This window comes from Vombatus ursinus, unplaced genomic scaffold (assembly GCF_900497805.2).
Source record: "Vombatus ursinus unplaced genomic scaffold, bare-nosed wombat genome assembly UNPS02007612.1, whole genome shotgun sequence".
Classification (NCBI taxonomy): domain Eukaryota; kingdom Metazoa; phylum Chordata; class Mammalia; order Diprotodontia; family Vombatidae; genus Vombatus; species Vombatus ursinus.
The window spans coordinates 4,222,118-4,240,904 of NW_020947390.1; the positions used below are offsets into that span (position 1 = coordinate 4,222,118).

An 18,787-nucleotide genomic window follows, 5' to 3' on the forward strand; every position below is an offset into this window, starting at 1 on the left:
TGTCATTGCTCTATTAAGTTATACGAGAAAAGAACCCTTGTCTTAGCTAAAATTTATAACTTCTCCATTTTCTAGTATAGTTTTCTACAAACAGTAGGTAATTAGTAAATATATGCTGAATTAAATTTTGGCTATTGAACATCGCAAATATTACATCATTAATAGCTTTCTTCATCTTTTTGATACTGTAGCTAAAGTTCAAAGTGAACTAGGGAACTAATACAAGCTTTAAAAAAATATTTTTGGATGGCTTTGAGATTTTGTGATATAGAGAGATCCCGTTGAAGAACTTATTCAGGTTAGCACTTTCTCCTTAACCTATAGGCATGGAAAACTACCTCCAGAGGTTAAGTGACTTTCCTAGGGTCACACAAGTTGTATGTGGGAGTGATAAAATTTAAATCCATCTCTCCTTGGCTGAGTGATTGTGTCTCCAGTCACTATTCCATGTTCTCTCTCAATATATGCATTAATTTTATTGACTAGACCATTCAATCTTAAAGAATCTAGATTGACTTGCAACATTTGAGACCAGCAAATATCAGCAAGAATTTTTAAAACAAACAGAACTGAAATATGTGTGTATGGGTGACATATCCTGTTTGTTTTAAAAATTCTTGTTATTAATCGCATTTAATGCTGATACTAAACAGCCTGGAACTGATAAAGAGATATCATGGTATAGTGGATAATATAATAATAGTTGACATTTATATAGCATGTTGTGGTAAAAAAAATGTTTTACATAATCTCATTTGCTAGAGTGCTAGAATTGAAGTCACAAAGATCTGGATTCAAATCCTGCCTGTCCTACACACTACCCGTATGACTCTGGGCAAATCACTTAACATTTATTAGTCTCAGTCAACTCTGTTAATTTTATAATTGTAAGTTAGTTTATAACTGTAAGTTATAAATTTTATAACTATAAGTTATAAAGTTACAATCTGTAAATTAAATTACACTAATGAATGAGAATATTGGTACAGTAGCCAAGCAATGTACTTTCTTTTCCTGGGGCCTGTCAAAATACAACATCATTGCTGATCAGAAGGGCTGTTATTATAATTTAACAAAACAGAAAAGTTATGAATGTAATGTGGGTTGTAGAAATGTACATACATACACATTCCTAGCTTGGTTTTGGCCAGTTGAGTGTGACTCAGTATTTGGGTGCATTGAATGTGATGGTGTCCCTGCATGCTGCTGGTCATGTCATATATCCAACACTGAAAAGATGTGGCATTTTGGTATAACGTGACAAACCCTGCGTGTCACCTTCTTTCTCCTTCCTGGCTGTGACAGGGACTGGGGAGTGATGGGATGCTGAGAGTTAAAAGAGGAGACACCTTCTCTCCTCTCTCTGTCTCTCTCTATCTCCCTGTTTCTGTTTCTCTTCCTCTCTCTTTTCTCTTTCTTTTTTCCCCTTTTCTTTTTGACTCTCCATATAGCATCATGTAATTCTGAGACTTCCAATCAGAGGTGAGGAAGAGTGGGCCCTTCTTTATTCCAGCATTGGGGTGACCTCAACCACATGGTAACTAATGCTTGGGAACTCAGCTAAGTGAATTTTGTGTCTGTGCTCTTGTCTATTTTTTCCACTTTTGTGTTTGTTGTATTTTTCTTTCCTGGTTTTAGGTGAATGAATATCTATCCCCTAGATGAACATATGCAGGCTTATAGGAAACCTTGTTGGTCTGAGGGATTTGAGTCCTTTTGGTCAGAGCTGAATGGTGGCAAGAGAAGGTGTTCCCAGTAATTGCTTTAGTGTTCTTGAAGAAAAGATCCCCAATGAGAGTATCAGTCCAAGCGTGTCCTATTTTGTCAGAAGTCATGTACCAGGAGTTGTTTGGACAGTGCAGAGCCAAGGTGAAATGTAAAAGCCTTAATCAGCAGTCCCACAAACTGCTTTAGGTTGACATGGTTTTAAGTATCAATTTTTTGACTGGATATGGTAATTAACACTGCTGAAAACCTGATTCTTATCGTACATTGGATAGCTTTCTACTTTCCTGTCATGGGGAAACCCTAGATCTGAGGCTGACCTTAAGCCATATGTAAATTATCCCCAGGACCTCAGAGTTGGGGTTAAAAAAAAAGAATGTGAAAAAAAGGGAACATAGTCTCTTTCTCCTTTGAAATAAGACTCCTCCAGGATTGAAATTGGTTTTGATAATGTTCCTGGGTTTAGGGCATAGGAGTTTCTTAAGTAGGTAGAGTAGGCTTTGTACCCTAGCCTGCATTGAGACAGCAGTGGTTTCTCAATGTTATAATAACATTTAGTAAAATGACATAGTTTCTGAAAATGTTTCAAATATTGATTTGTTGTCTGTTTCAGGATGGTAGGAGAATTATGAGAGTGATGACAAAAATTTTTTTAAAAATCTTAATGAAACATTGAGAAAATATACACAGTAGAAAAAAAGGAAGTTCAGGAAAAAATCACAGGCAAGCATGGCAGTATTTTAATTAGTGTTAAATTTATGCTATGTTTAAAAAATAGCCAAATGTATTTGAGATGCATAATTTCACATGCAATTCTCTCCTGTTCTTTATATGTGGAAATGATTGTATTTGTTGATGTCTATCAAGTTCATTATAAAACTGGAAAAAAAATGGATGTGCTTAAAAGGATCAGCGTTACCTCCTCTGGCAAAACCAATGATAATATCTGCATTTCCATTCCTCACTTTCTTGAAGGTCAGTGTTGAAGCTTCACTCCACATGTCAAGAGCCTTCTCTACTAAATGATCCACTGTTGATCGAGGAATGTCTTTAGTATAAGAGACGACCCTGGTAGCCAGACAAGAAAGCGATATTTGATACCTTATACAATAGTTTTTATTGCTTTGCCAAAATGAACTAAAGTGCAACTAACCTGTAGGTCACTACTTTGGAAAGCCATTTAGGTCTCTCAGGAAAAAAACTGAATTCTCCAACATCAGGTACTCCACATCTAGGTTTCTGAATTATTTCCATGGTGTTGGTATTTAAAATTCCTGTTTGTGGTAGGCCAAAGAATTTTTGCATTTCTTTTATTTTGTCTTCTAAATTGTTTGTTCGTGCTTCAGGATCATATGAATAGAAATTCTTGAGGTATTCCTGTTATGGAGGATGAAAGCAATTTTTTACTATTTCTTCTCCTTTTTAAGCCAACCTGCCCAGTTGGCCATTGCCCCCAAATCCTAGTTCATTAAGAGGAGCGAGAAAAAGCTATTTGCTTTAAAAATCCAGGATTTTATCAAAATTATTGTGTGTTTCCTTCTTATTGGGAGTTGCCGGTTAGACAATTTGATTTAATTGATTTAAATCAATTTAAATTGATTTAAAAACCAACCAACAAAATAGTTTATTTCACCTCTTAGGTACCCACAGGACATAATAATAATAACATGGCCTCCGCAAAAAAAAAACCCAAAACTTTTCCCCAATCCCTCTTGAGATTTATTCATTTAATTTGTAAAACTACATAGGTTAAAAAAAATACAACTTACATAGCTACATTTGTATGTATGTATACATATATTTGAAGAATACAATTTTGATTCATTTCCCTGTTTTACAAGCGGCTAAAAATTGTCTGGCTACTTTGTAGTTAATAATAATAACAATAATAACAAAACTTATATTTATTTAGCACCTTTGATTTTTTAGAGGGATTAGATTTATTTTGCTTGGCCCCAGAGAGCAAAACTAAGAAGAATGGGTGGAAACTGTGGGAAGGCAAGTTCAGGTTTGACATAAGAAAAAAACTTCCTAATTATTAGAATGACTTAAAAAAGGAATTAGCTGCTTAGGGAGGTAGGGGGTTGTACTTAACTAGAGGTCTTTAAACAAAGTCTGAGTATCAAAGAGGGTACATGCTGGAATGGAGGATTCTGAGGTCCCCTCTGAGATTTTATGATTCTATGCTGGGCTTCTTACCCACTCATCTCTCAGGCCTTCAGGACCACCCCAAAGTTATTGAGGTATGACCACCTCAAAGTGTCCCTCAACCTTCCTTAATTGAGGTGGTTAAGAGACATTTGCTATAGCCCACAGATCCTTTGAGATGAGATTGACCCTGACCCCCAACTGGCACTAGGTTTCCAGAGTACCTTTAGGGGAATGCATTGATTCCAGGGTTTCTCCACAAGTTCTAAATCACTCAGAGCATATTCTTTTGGATCAAAACTAGGAGCCCCTCAGGATTCCCTCTTCCCCATCTTTTCCTCCATCAAGAGCATTTGCAATGATATCAATGTTTTAAAAAAATCTTACATGCTGCTATACATTGGTAATCATGCCTTACATTTACATAGCAATTTACAATTAAAAAATATTCTCCCATATATGATCTCATTTGATTCTCACAACAATCCTATGAAGTATGACAAGTTTAATTGTCCCCATTAAATCTCAAAAGTGATATGACTTTTTCAAGACTGTACAGCAAATACATGATAGGCCCAGGACTTGAACCCAGATCTTCTGACTCCAGACCCAATACTCTTTCCATTATGCTATAAGAAAAAGGAGGGATGATAGCTTTTGTTCATTAAATCAGAGGCTAATAGTTTATTATTAGTTAGGTGCTAATGCACTCAATCTGGAGTTAGGAAGACTGGAATTCAGATCTGGCTTTAGACACTTGTCAGTCAGTAAGTCAATCAATAAGCATTTAATTAAGATAAGCACCTATTATGTGCCAGGCATTGTGCTAAGCACTGGGGTTACAAAGAAAGGCAAAAGATAGTCCCTGATCTCAAAGAGAGAGACACCATGCAAACAACTTCATACAAACACACATACACACACTATGTGTACATATACACACACACACATATGATATATTAGAAATAATCAGCAGAGGGAAGGCACTAGTATTAAGAGGGATTGACAAAGGCTTCTTGTAGAAGTGAGATTTTATCTGGGACTTAAAGGAAGTTAGGGGAGCCAAGAATCAGAGATGGGGATGGAGTGAGAGAGAGAGAGAGAAAGAGAGAGAGAGAGAGAGAGAGGGAGAGAGGGAGAGGGGGAGAGAGAGGGAGGGAGAGGGAGAGGGGGGGGGGGAGAGAAAGGGAGGGAAAGAGAGAAGGGGGAAGAGAGAGAGAGAGAGAGAGAGAGGGAGAGAGAGAGAGAAAGGAGAGAGGGAGAGAGAGAGAAAAAGAGGGAGAGAGGGAGAGAGAGGGAGAGAAGAGGAAGAGAGAAGAAGAGAGAGAGTGAGAGAGAGAGAGCGAGAGAGAAAGGAGAGAGAGAGAGAAAGAGAAAGGAGAGAGGGAGAGAGAGAAAAAGAGAGAGAGGGAGAGAGAGGGAGAGAAGAGGGGAGGAGAGTTAGTTCTAGGCATGAGGGACAGGCAGTGAAAATACTTGGAGTCGGAAGATGGAATGTTGGGTCTGAGGAACAACAAGGAGATCATTGTCACTGGATCTCACAGTAAAGGGAGGAGTATTTAATTAATATTGAATAGGATATGGTCTGGCCCTATGATTTCACCGGTATTGGAGGAGAACTCCTGGGTAAGGAAATTCCCTTTATCAAAGCAAGTTGGCCTCTTCTCTGCAGCCTATAGTCTTGCTTAGAATTGCTTAGAATATTAAGTGACTTGCCAAAGGTCACACAACCATTGTGTGTCGGATACGAGACTCGAGCCAAGATCTTCATGGTTCTGAGAATGACTCTTTACTCACTATATTATGCTGGCTCTCTAATGAATACTTTTTCATTGACACTAACATTTTCCTTAAATTAATATAGATTTTACCCTCCTGAGCTACAATCCTGGCTTCCCTTAACAGTTCTATGACAACCCAACTCCTGAGGCCCAGGAGGATTCAAAGACGGGTCTGAATAACTTTCAATCAATTTTGGACAAGCTGTGCCAATCTATTTTCTAAGTAGAAAGCTGTGATAAAATAAATTTTGGATTATTTATCATTAAAATTATAGTTTTGTGGACTGTAGTATTAAAGGAAACAATGCCCAACAGATCAAACACTGTCTTCTATGCAAAAAAAATGTAACAGGACAAACAGTACTGCTAAATGGAGCTAAAAGAGCATCTTGGTACAAATATGCTTAGTAGTATCTTCCTTGAATTAATAGAGGCTTAGGAAAGAAAATGCAGGTACCTACCTGTGCTTTCCCCCATTGTTGGTCATTCATTTTTCCAGCTTCCCGGGGCAGTGGAAAAGCAAGGCAGCATGTCAGAAGACTCAGGGTGCACAATGCGGAGTAGTAGTGCATGATTGCTGTCAAGAAACTACCGTTTGCAGCCCTGTGGTTGGTGCAGTAATTGCTGATCCAGCCTGGGATGTTTATATAGTTTCTCATCCTGAATGTGTCAATAGGTGACTCATTTTTTTAAAGTGCTTTCTTGTTCATCTGTTTCTTTGGATTTCTCAATTTTTTTCCTAATGAAAATGAGGAAGCATTAGGTTCAGTCTATATTTGTTTTTCAAAAGTTTTTTTTTCTTTCCTCCTTGTCAGTTTTATAGCTTCAGCCAATCACTACATGAATTGTGTTGGGTCAGGTTTGTTTATCCTAATTAAATAAACAGGTACATTCTTTAGGACAATCTTCTCCTCTCCCATTCACATACATTTAGAAAGGGAAGGTTAGGTTGGGGAAATTAGAATAGTATGAATTGATTCTTTTTGTCACTGAAGATTATTTATCGTGAGCTAGACTTTATGTTTGTCCTTTTTGGGTTTCATTATCCAAAGCAAAGAAAACTATTTCCCTCAAGTGTTACTGTGATTATGTTATTCTCTTTCTAAGAAGCCTCCAATGGCTCCCAGGTGTCTCTTAAATTAAACGAACACTCACAGTCATGAACTTGAAACTCTTCTCCAACTGGTCCCTCTTTACCCAAAAGACTTCTTCTAGAACACCAAGACTTCCTAAAACTCTTCCTCTAACCTGGCATAGCCTTCTTCCTTCTCATTGCCAAAACATGTATATCCCTCTCTTTCAAATCTATTTGGAAGGCTTTGCTTCTCAATGGACCCCTTCTATCTAGCTTCAGCCAGTTCAGCGCCTCCAGGTCCTATGGACTGTGGTATCTGGTAATATCCCTTGCTGAATGGTATTTGGCTCATGTTTTGTTTGTCCCCCTTCTTCCCTGGTCTGTAAATTCCTTTCTTCTTCTCTGGTCTGTACATTCCACCCTTCTTCCTTGGTCTATAAATTCCTGTAGCATCTATGACTGCACTAAACTATAATCCACCAAAAATACAGCAAAATGGAAATGTCACATCATTTACATGCCTCCAAATATCAGGATGCTGGTCCTTGTCATAGAACTGATTAGAAGAACATGATTTTTTTCATAAGAGTAGCAGCATAATACAGCGACTGAACTTAACATTAGAAGGGGGAGGAAGGAGTAGGGGATAAGAATTTATACAGCATTTACTGTGTGCTAGGCCCTATGCTAAGTGCTTTATAAATATTAACTCATTTGATCTTCACAACAACCGTATGAGGGAAGTGCTATTGTAATCTCCATTTTACAATTGAGAAAATGGAGGCAGATAGAGATTAAGTTATTTGCCCAGAGTCACACATCTAGTAAGTTATCTGAGGTTGGATTTGAACTCAGGTCGTCCTGACTCTAGAACCAGCATGCTACCTAGCTGCCACCAGAAAACCCAGACATGAGTCCCAGCTCCATAACTTGGAGCCACATAACTTGGATAGGTCATTTCATCTTTTGGTTTCCTCAGCAGTCAACCTGGGATAATATTGATGTGGCTTTTGCCTTATATCGAGCTATTCTGAGGATGTGCATGTTCTGGAAGGAGTATTTCCTCTGCAGTCAGAGGACCTGGGTTTGAATCTTGGCTTTGCTACTCTATAAGCCCTGGACAAGTTATTTCTTTGGGCATCCTTTTCTCATCTATGAAGAAAGAAAAGAAGGAAACATGGATTTATTAAGTGACTACTATGTGCCAGCCACTGTCTTAAGCCTTATATGAATGTTGCCTCATTTGATCTTTACAACCCTTGGAGAGAGGTGCTATTATTGTTCAGACTTTATGGTTGGGGAAACTGAAGTTAAGTGACTTGCCTAGAGTCACACAGTTAGTAAGTGTCTGAGGCTGGTTTTGAATTCAGGTCTATCCTGACTTCAGTCTCGGCACTCTAGCCACTGAGTCAACTCACTGCCTCAGCTAAATAGGATGGGTTGGATTAGATAACTCTAAAATTGTGTGTGGTTTTTTTTTTTTGGCTCAAAGTTCTTTGTAAAGTTTGTAACTATAAAATACTAGGTAAATATAAGTTGCTATTCAATTCAACAAACATTTATTGAGGGATGCCCTGTAGACATAATATAAATATTTACTTTCTTTCTGAAATTCTAGTTTTTCCTTACCAAATTGGTATAAGTGGTAGAGATAGAGATTGGAACTGGAAGTGGACCTGTGATTTCATTGGTATAGGGGACTCCCAGGAGAGGAAACTCCCTCTGCTAAAATAGGTGGGTGCCTCTTCTGTACTTTATAGTCTTATTTCCCTCTGAGGTTTCAGATGTGGGTATATTGACAATGTTGTCCTCTCCTGAATTGGTGTTTTGATCTTCCCTGTCACCAAGATATTTCTTTATGGTCATTGTTTCTCTTTGCTGCTTTTTGCTCATGTTGTTTGCCTTTTTTCTTGGCTCTTAAAGTTGATCTCTGCACAGGGGGAGCTGTCCTGGCTTCTTGTGCTGTGGGCTAGGGTCCTGGTTACTGGTTTGCCGAGCTAGGACTTACCCCTGGCTTGTTGGGACGCCTCCCTTCCTGAATGGGTCCCCTTCAGCCACAGCAAGAGGAACTTTTCCCCTACTCCCCCTACCCTTCATGAGCTAGAAGACTGCTGTATTAGTCTTTCTGCTGACTCTACTATTTCTGGATTTTTCCCGCAGTGATATTCTCTGGGTTTTTCAAGGTCAATAAGGGAGAGTGAGAGCAATTTACTGCTTACTCCACCATCTTGGATCCTTGTGCTTTATAGTCTTAAAGAGTTGTTAAGTGACCTGCCTAGGGTCTCATTGATAGTATGTATCAGATGTGGAACCAGAAACCCAGGATGACTGACTTTGAGGGAGACTCTCACTACACTGATGCAAAAAAAATCAATTTAATTTAGCAGTGTCCTAAGTAGAAAATTTTGTTCCAGGTGCTGGAGATACAAAGACACAAACAAAACATTCTGCCAGGAACTCTCATTGCAATGGCAGAATACAACACAGAGATATATAAGTACAAAGCAGTTCAAGAAGGAAGAGAACATTAATAACTGGAAGGATCAGGTAAAGCTTCAGAAAAAAAAATCAGTACTTAGACTAAATCTTGAAGAAAAACTAAGGTTTCAAGAGGCAAGACAGGAGGATGGAGTGCATTCCAGGCCTGGGAGATGGCTTGGAGACAGGAAATTAAATGTCAAGTTCAGAGAACACTTAGTAACCCAGTTTCCCAAAAGGAAATATATGAAGTAAGTCTAGAAAACAAAGGTTGGAGTCAGACTGTAGTGCAGCTTAAATATGTTGGTTTGAGTAGTCTGTAGTTGAGGTATAGGAAGTCACTGAAGATTCTTGAACAAGGGAGTGGCATGATCAGACCTATGTCTTAAGAAGACTATTTTGGCTGTATGGTGAACGAATTGGGTGAGGATGGTTAGAAAAATAGATAGATACATGATCAATAGGTATTTATTAAACACCATGTGCCAAGAACTGTGCTGGGAATACAGATAATACAAGCAAGCAAGTAGGACCATACCTACCTTCAAATAACTTACATTCTAATAGGAGAAGAAAATGCAAAAAATAGGGGCTGGGAAAAAGGGAGGATATGGGAAGAAGTGCAGTGGAGACAGCATGGTTTGGACCTGGCGGCCAATGATATGATAGGGAGGTCTATTATAACAATAGTTAACATCTATATAGTGCTTATTATGTGCCAGACACTGTGCCGAGTGCTTTATAAAAATCATCTCATTTGATCCTCAACAATCCTGAGAGGTAGGTGTTGTTATTATTCCCATTTTGCAGCTGAGACAGAGAGGGGTCAAGTGACTTGCCCAAGGTAACACAGCTAGTAAGTATTTGAGGCTGAATTTGAACTCAGGTTTTCTTGATTCTAGGTCCAGTGCTCTATCAATTGTGCTACCTCGCTGCCTCTAATTAGAGCTCAAGATGATTTCTTGGAGCAGAGTTCCTGGTTCCTATGGAGAAAAGTTGGAAATGATGTCTGGAGTGGAGGAAGCATGGAGAATAGACGCAGAAAGGCTAATTAATAAGCTATTACAATAGTTCAGGTGAGAGAAATGGATGGCCAAGATTTTGTAGAGGAAGAAACAATACTACAAGGCAATGGTTGAGTATTGAGCATGATGGAGAAGAAAGAGTCAGGACCAAAGATGTGAACTTGTCTACTCTCTCCAACACTGGATTTATCTTCATTCATTCCACTGAGTCAAGAAGAGGAGTCAGTATGCTTTTTTGCCCTCCTCACTGTCATTTCCAAACTCTCTTCCCATGACGATAAATATTCTCCTGGTACTACTTGTCTCTGCTCTTTACTTATTCTTCATCAGTTGATATTTCTCTCTAATGAAGCAATATGTTCCATTACATTCATGTACCACAGTTTATTAATCCATTTCCCAGTTGGTGGTCATCTATTTTGTTTCTACCAAACAATACTACCAAATTTTTAAAAAAATACAAATGAGACCTTTATTTCTATCTTTGACCTCCTTGGGGAATATATTCAGCATTTGGAATGGTATGGATATTTTGGACACTTTCTTTGCATAATTCCAAATTGCAATCCAAAACAGTAGGACCAATTCACAGCTGCACCAGCAGAGTATTAGTGAGTATAACTTTCTTTCTTTTATTTTCTCTTTTTTCTTCCTTCCTTTCTTTATTTTGCAGTCGGGGTAAAGTGAATTGCCCAGGGACACACAGCTAGTAAGTGTCAAGTGTCTAAGGTCACATTTGAACTCAGGTCCTTCTGACTCCAGGGCCAGTGCTCTATGCACTGCCCTGTGCATATCTTTCTACAGCCCTTCTAATAATCATCATTGCCAACTTGTTGGGGCTTCTTGACTGGGAAAAATTACTTCTTGCTTCTTGTTAGGTTTCTCAACTGGACAACAAAACTAGGGCTACGTCTCTAGGCTTGCCCCAATTCACAATCACACACCAGGTTGGGTACACCAAGGTTGTGCCCACCCAAATCATTAAACCTTCTAATCACCTGCCTTCATCAGCCAACTTTACTATTACTCTGTCTACTTATTCCTAAATGGTTAGAATAGTCCCACCACCTCTTACTCTTCCCATCTTTGTGAAACTGATTTTTTTTTTTTTTAGGCAATTGGGGTTAAGTGACTTGCCCAGGGTCACACAGCTAGTAAATATCAAGCATTTGGCCTGAGGCCAGATTTGAACTCAGGTCCTCCTGACTTCAGAGCCAGTGCTCTGTGCACTGTGCCACCTAGCTGCCCCTGTGAAACTGAATTCTTAGGGGCTGAAGAACAACCTCCCCCCTGCAGCTTTAGTTGCATAGTCCTTCATTGCCGTCCTCCTCAATCCTACCTCCAGATGTCCCACTCTAGATTTGCCTTCTTCTACAGTACCATATGGAATACCTGTTCCATAATTAACAATATTGCATTTATTTTAAACATCTTTGTTTTTTTATTTCTTCCATCTTTTGGCACTCACTGAGACCTTTTTCCCTCCTGATGACACTAATTTCTATACCACTCTTTCACAGCCTGGTTGTACTTTCACTCATCCTCCCTTACCCTGACTCAATGGTCATGGTGGTAGAGTCAGAATACTCTTTCCTTTCAATTGCTACTTCCAGACTATCCTTCTACCACCATCACTCATAAATGTCTCATTCTTCAATGATCATTTAATCTGAATTTATACTCAGTGCATATTCTGGTAGCTGTTATCTACCAACCTCCAGGACATTCTCTAAACTTTTTCCACAAATTCAGTGACTGGCTTAGAGTCTTCCTTTTTACCCCAACTTCTATCATCCTAGGGGACTAATATCTATATCTTAAATTACCCTAACTTCCCATTTTATCAATTTACTCAGCTCCTATGACCTACTCCTCCACTTCATTTCAGCTATACCTGAAGGTATTTACACTCTTGATCTTGCCATCATTCATAAGTATTCTGTTTCCAGGTTCAAGGATTTTGTATTTCCTTTATCTGATCATAATCTTCTATCTTTCCCTTTTCTATGCTTAATTCCTAAACCCACTCTTTGTTCTCACTATAACCTCCGATCTCTCCATCCCTCAATAGTATAGTAGTCTCTAACCCCTTTTCTGGCTACATTTTCCTCCGTTTTCAATGTTGACCCCCTGGTGAACCACTTTAACTTTACACAGTCCTCTACCCTTGAATCCGTTGCTTCCTTGTCTTATTACTGATTTCCCACCATCCACTTCCTTTACTAATACTCACATGCTACTTAATGCAACCGGAGAAAATCATCAAACCATGTTGACTATTTTTATTGTACATTTATGCTAGATAATTTCAACTGGGCCCTCCCTACAGCAAGGTAAACCTTCCTAATTAATTCTCTTTTCTTACTCACCACAGTAACTTTAAGTCTTTTCTTTTCTCTTGGAGCCTCCTATAACACCCTTGACCTATCCTCTCTCTGGAGGACTTTGGCACATACTTAACTGAAAAAAATGAGACCATTCTCCGAGAGACCTATTCTATCTACTCATCTCCTATCTGTCTAATATCATCATCCAATATCTGATACTTCACTTCAGTTGCGGTGGTGAGGTGGCCCTTATGTTTGCCATGGCTGACATCTTATGTACCTTTAATTCCATACCCTCTTGTCTTATCTAGCACAGATGTCCCTGCTAGAGGGGGCAGATGACTACCATCCCCCCTGCCAAATCTTCAATCTTTCTCATTCTACTAGCTCTTCCCCTGCTGCCTACAAACACATCCCCATTTCCCCCATCTTTAAAAAAAACTCTCATTGGATCCTACCATTCTTTCCACTCTCATCCTATATTCTTACCCTGCTTTTAGCTAAATTCTTGAAAAAACTGTTTACCATCAGTGTCTCCACTTTCTCCCCTTTCACTCTCTTCTAAACCCTCTATTCCCATACCACCAGCTGCCTATTAGAAATCTACAACTGGACATCTGAAGGATTCTCAAATTCAATATGTCAAAAACAAAACTAATTATCTATTCTCCTAAACTTTCTCATCTTCCCAAGTTCCCTATTTTTGTGGAGGACACTACAATTCTTTTAGTCATCTAAGTTTGCAACCTTTGAGTAATACTCATCTCTGTGCTCTCCTTCTCCCTTCATAATCTATCAGTTGCCAAATCTTATTGATTTTATTTTCATATATCAAATCTATCCCTTTTGCTCCTCACATGGACACCTCCCTGGTTCAGTCTCTCATCGTGTTTCACCTGGATTATATTATAATAGTCTTCTCAATGGTCTCTCTTTCTTCAGGCACTCCCTTCATAATCTACCAAACTGATACTTCAAAAGCACAGAGATAGCCATATCACTCTCCTGCTCTAGAAGCTCTAATGGCTCCCTCTTTTCCCTAGGAGAAAAACCAAATTCCTTTGTTTTTCAAAGCTCTTGTATTGGTGTCAACAAAATCTGGACTGCTACATTAACATTACATAATGTCTGGCTTGTAATTCCTAAATCCCTTTTGATAATACATATAAAGACATGTTTGCTGTGTCAGATTTTTGTGTCTATAAATGCTATTCTCACTTTTAGTGAATGAGTAACTAGAAATGTAGTGTGTGTGTGTGTGTGTGTGTGTGTGTGTGTGTGTGTGAGCTGCAATTCCTTAAAGCAAAGGCTATGTTGTCCTTTTATTAAAGGAACACGCTTCAGGGTCATTTCCATTGGTAGTAGTCAAGCAATTTAGAGATGAAAACAGCAATAACAACAAACTTTGGAATCCTGTTCCTACTAGTGATGATGTATTCTCTTTACCTCTACAATCTGTTGTCAGTTTCTATTTGCCCCTATACTGCTGGGAAGATATTTTCAAATTTCCAAACTTTAAATAATGCTCTTCTCAACTCAAATGAAGTAGTTTTTTTTTTTTCTTTGTGGTAGTACTCTAGTTCCTGGAACCCTAGAAACAGATTTTTGCACCCTAGGTGAAGATAAGAAAGATTTACCTTTTGAACCAACATTTACCAACCCATCTAGATAGTCACTATTCTAGGAACTAGAAAATTAAAATATAACTGATGGATCAGGATTAGGATCTTTTTGGTATAGAAAGCAAAATCATGTGAGCCTTCCTTGGTGTTGACAGCTCGTCTTTGGTGCTTCAACCCCCATGAGCCATCTGGAAGTTATCATCACTTTATGCCCACTAGTTGATAGGACACCACAGGCCTCTGCATTGTCTAGGTAATTCTGGGACACCCAAATGGAAACCCAGACTTGAGCAGCATCCATTCTCACCTACAGTTCTCCCAAAATCTCTACTAGTTTCAGAATCTTTTTTTATAAACCCCATTAAGATAAATTAGTCCTGTGTATGTTGCCTTTTTCTTTTCTCTCAAGGTGTGATGGTTAGTTTATAACAAAATAACTTATTTAGAGGGCAATTGATACTAAATGTAGGAATTAATATGAGCAGGAGAATTGGATCAATTCTCACTTTTCAAGTGTGTCCTATGGACTTCAAAAGTAACACTTGAAAAATGTAGTAGGACTTTAAAACAGCTCTTTACAATTGCTTCCAGCTCACTTTCCAGGTCTATTGTACATTATTCTCCTTCACCAATCTATGTTCCAGCCACACTGACCTACTTGCTGTTCCCTTCTGTTTCTGTCTGGAATGCATTCTCTCTTCATCCTTGCCTCATTGAAACCCTGGCTTCCTTCAAGAATCAGCCCAAGTTGGGGCAGCTAGCTGGCACTGGCCCTGGAGTCAGGAGGACCTGAGTTCAAAACTAGCCCCAGACACTTAACTACTAGCTATATGACCCTGGGCAAGTCACTTAACCCCATCGCCTAGCCAAAAAAAATAATCAGCTGAAGTGTACTTCCTACTGAAAGCCCATCTCAATCCCCCTAGTTGATATATTCTCCCCATTTCAGCTGAAAATTACTTCAGACATGCTTTGCATGTATTTTGTATTTCTCATGATAATGCAATCTCTTTGAGGGCAGGGACTACTTCATTTTTTTGTTTGTATTCCAACATCCAGGGCAGTGCCTGGCACATATCAAATGTTTGTTTCATGCATATGTGCATGAATTTTCCCTCAGTAGCTCTGCTTGGTTTTAACTTCCTGGAACATTGTGCCTCACCCCAGAGAAGCTGATCAGCTAAAATTTTACCCTAATCCTGAGGAACTCAGCTTTTGATACTCAATACCTCTTCAACGCCATCGATTGCCTCTCCCCTCTGATTGAAGGCTGGAGCACTAACACAGCTACGTTTTTCACTAGCAGGTCTTGGTTTTGACTACGTGGAATAACATGCCCTCTGGTGCATTCCCCTTCTGACTTTCCTGGAGTTGGGGAGATTCACCTTCCTGAGTTTAAATCTGACCTTAGATTTTTACTCGCTGTGTGACCTGGGCAAGTCACTTAGCCCTGTCAGCCTCAGTTCCTCAATTGCAAAATGAGCTGGACGAGGAAATGGCAAACCATTCATGAAGAGTAGGGCATGACTGAAATGAATGAACATGTCACTTTCTGGAATATCCACACACAAAGGTCCCCTCAATCTTCAATGCTATTGACTTTTTAAACAAAGGAAACATTTGGGATTTTTAGTACTTCATAATCATTTTCATTTCTTAAATAGCTCCTTGATCAGTTGTCCTTTTATTGTTCCTAGTGCTGATCTCTGAGCAGAAAAGACATTTAATAAAAGCTTCTTGAGTGAAATTTCAACTTAATTGTATTGCCACTTATTTTATCCTCATTCTGAGGACTTTAGGAGCAGCTTGATGGTTGATTTTATAATGCCTCTCGAAATCTGAAGATTAATGCAAATTGTAGAAACAAATCTTTATATGAGCACTGTGAATGACAAAGTACTGTGAGTCCAAGAAAGGTTACCATGAACTGAAATAGGGTTGTAACAACTCAGATGAATGATTATAATTAGTAATATATTGTTTAACTAATGATTAAACTTTAGCATTAAAGTATGCAAATATTTGTTCCCACAAGGCAGAACCAAGAACAATGAGTAGAAATGGAAAAAAAGAAAAGCACCCTTAGCTTTGATATCAGGAAAAAAAAACTTCCTAATAATTAGAGCCTTAGCAAAGTGGAAACCCCCCACAAATTAAGGAACTGGAAAATGGCTAAACAAATTATAGTTATATGAATGTAATGGAATATTAATGTTCTGTGAAAATGATGAAAAACTTGGGAAGACCGTATGAACTGATGTAGAATTAAGCAAGTGGAATCAGTGAAACTTACACAATAACAGCACTAAAGACAAACAGCTTTGAAAGACTTAAGAACTCCAATCAGTGCAATGATCAATCACAATTCCAAAGGAGTGATGATAGATTTTATACTTTCACACATGTAGAAATGATGTTCCAAGTCATAGTGCAATTTTAAGTGTATGCATGTGTGTGTGTGTGTTATAAGAGTTCCAGAGATGGGGAACACGCAGCTTCGAGATCATATGTGACCCTCTAGGTCCTCAAGTGTGGCCCTTTGACTGAATCCATACTTCGCAGAACAAATCCCCTTAATAAAAGGATTTGTTCTGTATAACTTGGACTCAGTCAAAAGGCCATACCCAAGAACTTAGAAGGCCACATGTGGCCTTGGGGTCACAGGTTCCCCACCCCTGGCATAAGACCAATGTAACACTTTGTTTTAATTAAGTGCATATTTGTTATAAGGGCTCCCCCCCACCCCCACCTGTGGGAGATGGGAGACTGAGAAAATAGGTTTTTGTTGAATAAAAAGAGAAAATTTAGTTTAATAATGATAACTAGCATTAATATATTGCCTTAAAGTTTGCAGAGCACTGCACATATTTATCTCTTTTGATCCTCACAACAACCCTGTTAAGTAGGGATTATTATCATCCCCATTTTACAGATGAAGAAACTGGGGCACAGACTGGTTAAATGATTTGTCCAGGGTTACTTGGCTTGTAAGTATATGAGGCAGAATTTGAACTCAGATCCATCAGACTCCAAGCCCAGTACCTTATCCACTGTGCTGCCTCACCACCTGAAATTTGAAAAAAAAAAAATTCAAAATGAGGCTGATCCAGTGGTCTGTTTCTCCTTCTAAAAAAAGAGCTTTGGCTATATAGATTTCTTCCAACTTTGAGGTTCTATTAATTTGCTATTTAAACTCAGGAAAAAGTGCTTTTATAGAAAAGAAAGGAAAACTTTGGAGGGAACATTTATAGGATAGTAAAGAAGAAACAGATAAATTACCTCCAACTACAATCCTAGGCTCGTAGCTTTGGCGTTAGAAGGGATCTTAGAGACCATCTAGTTAACCCCTTCATTTTACAATTCTGGAAATTGAAGCATAGAGATTAGGGGTTTGCCTAAGGTTACATAGTTTGTGAGCTAGCAGCAGAACCAGAATTTGGACCTATATCTTTTATCTCCAGATCTAGTGCTCTCATCCATATTTATGGCTACATGATTTTAGGTGACTTTATTTTAGTTGATTAAAGAGTTGTTTAGTACTTTTGTAATTCCTTGGTGTGTAACTACCTCCATTGACATTGATCACAATGCCTCTATGGGCTTCCACAGTTATTTTGGCCAAGAAATCCGTTACCTTGTAACTAAGTCTATGATAGGTCTGTTTGCAATTAGCTTTGTTGGTCCTCAGACTGCCTATCATTGGACCATCTTTGAAGTTGATCCAACCCTTAGCACTTACCAGGCTAATGGTCAGTAACCCAGGGTCCACTTCTTGCCAGGATGAGGAATCCTAGAAGGACCCTTTTGAGGAACTGAAAAAAAAATAGAGAATTAATAAATATAGGAAAGGGTTGTTTAAATTACATCTAGACTTGCAGGGTCAAACAAATGCTCTGCTTGGAAATTTCTGTGGCTATGTTTTTTATGTGAGCAGACTGAAACTTCTACTAAGAGCAATTCTTGGATTCAATTTCATCTTTCTTGTTAGTTAACAGACAAGTTATTTGCAAAGATAAACAGTGGATTATATCAGTGCTAGTCATAATTTAAAAATCTGAAACACTTATTTCTGTCAACCTGGTGGATCCAGTACACCTGCAAAGACCCTCTGATCCTTGTAGCACTAGCTTTGCATTTCTGTTGTTGTTGTTGTTTTCCCCCAGCAGCAGGAAGGACTTGAAATTCTTGATTGAGTCTGCCTTGGATTCTCCAGCCTGGAGCCAATTTCAGGGATTGTTGATTTTATGGAAAGAGCCCTGAATCTGGAGTCAGATAGAATAGGTTCAAATCTTCGTTCTCCTACTTAGTACTTGTATGATCTCAGCCAAGTCACTGAACCTTTCTGTATCTCAGTTTCCTGACCTATAAAATGAATGGGTTCAATAAGTTCCCTTCTACTTGTTTTTCTCTGCCAAGAAGAATTATCTTTGGACTGGAAAGGACAGAAGAAAAAATTGTTAATAAAGAGATAAAACTCAATGTAAGTAGGGAGATAAAATAGTAGCAACACTTGATAAGTTCAAATCATCAGACCTAGAAAAACAACAATGACAACAACAACAACAACAGTATCTGAGGATACCAAAAGGCCTGGCAGATATAATTG

General features: G+C 38.6%; 1 protein-coding gene across 1 annotated transcript in view; it reads right to left on the reverse strand.

Moving 5' to 3' along the window:
- The window catches only part of MMP7 (matrix metallopeptidase 7), a 16,881-nt gene extending 10,568 nt beyond the window's left edge, over positions 1-6,313 (reverse strand). Inside the window, exons 1-3 of the mRNA XM_027849559.1 lie at positions 6,116-6,313; positions 2,879-3,102; positions 2,645-2,793 (exon numbers count right to left, since the gene is read on the reverse strand). Of these exons, the coding sequence (XP_027705360.1) occupies positions 2,645-2,793; positions 2,879-3,102; positions 6,116-6,313 (571 nt within the window). The remainder of the gene's footprint in view (positions 1-2,644; positions 2,794-2,878; positions 3,103-6,115) is intronic.
- Between the last annotated feature and the right edge of the window lie 12,474 nt (positions 6,314-18,787).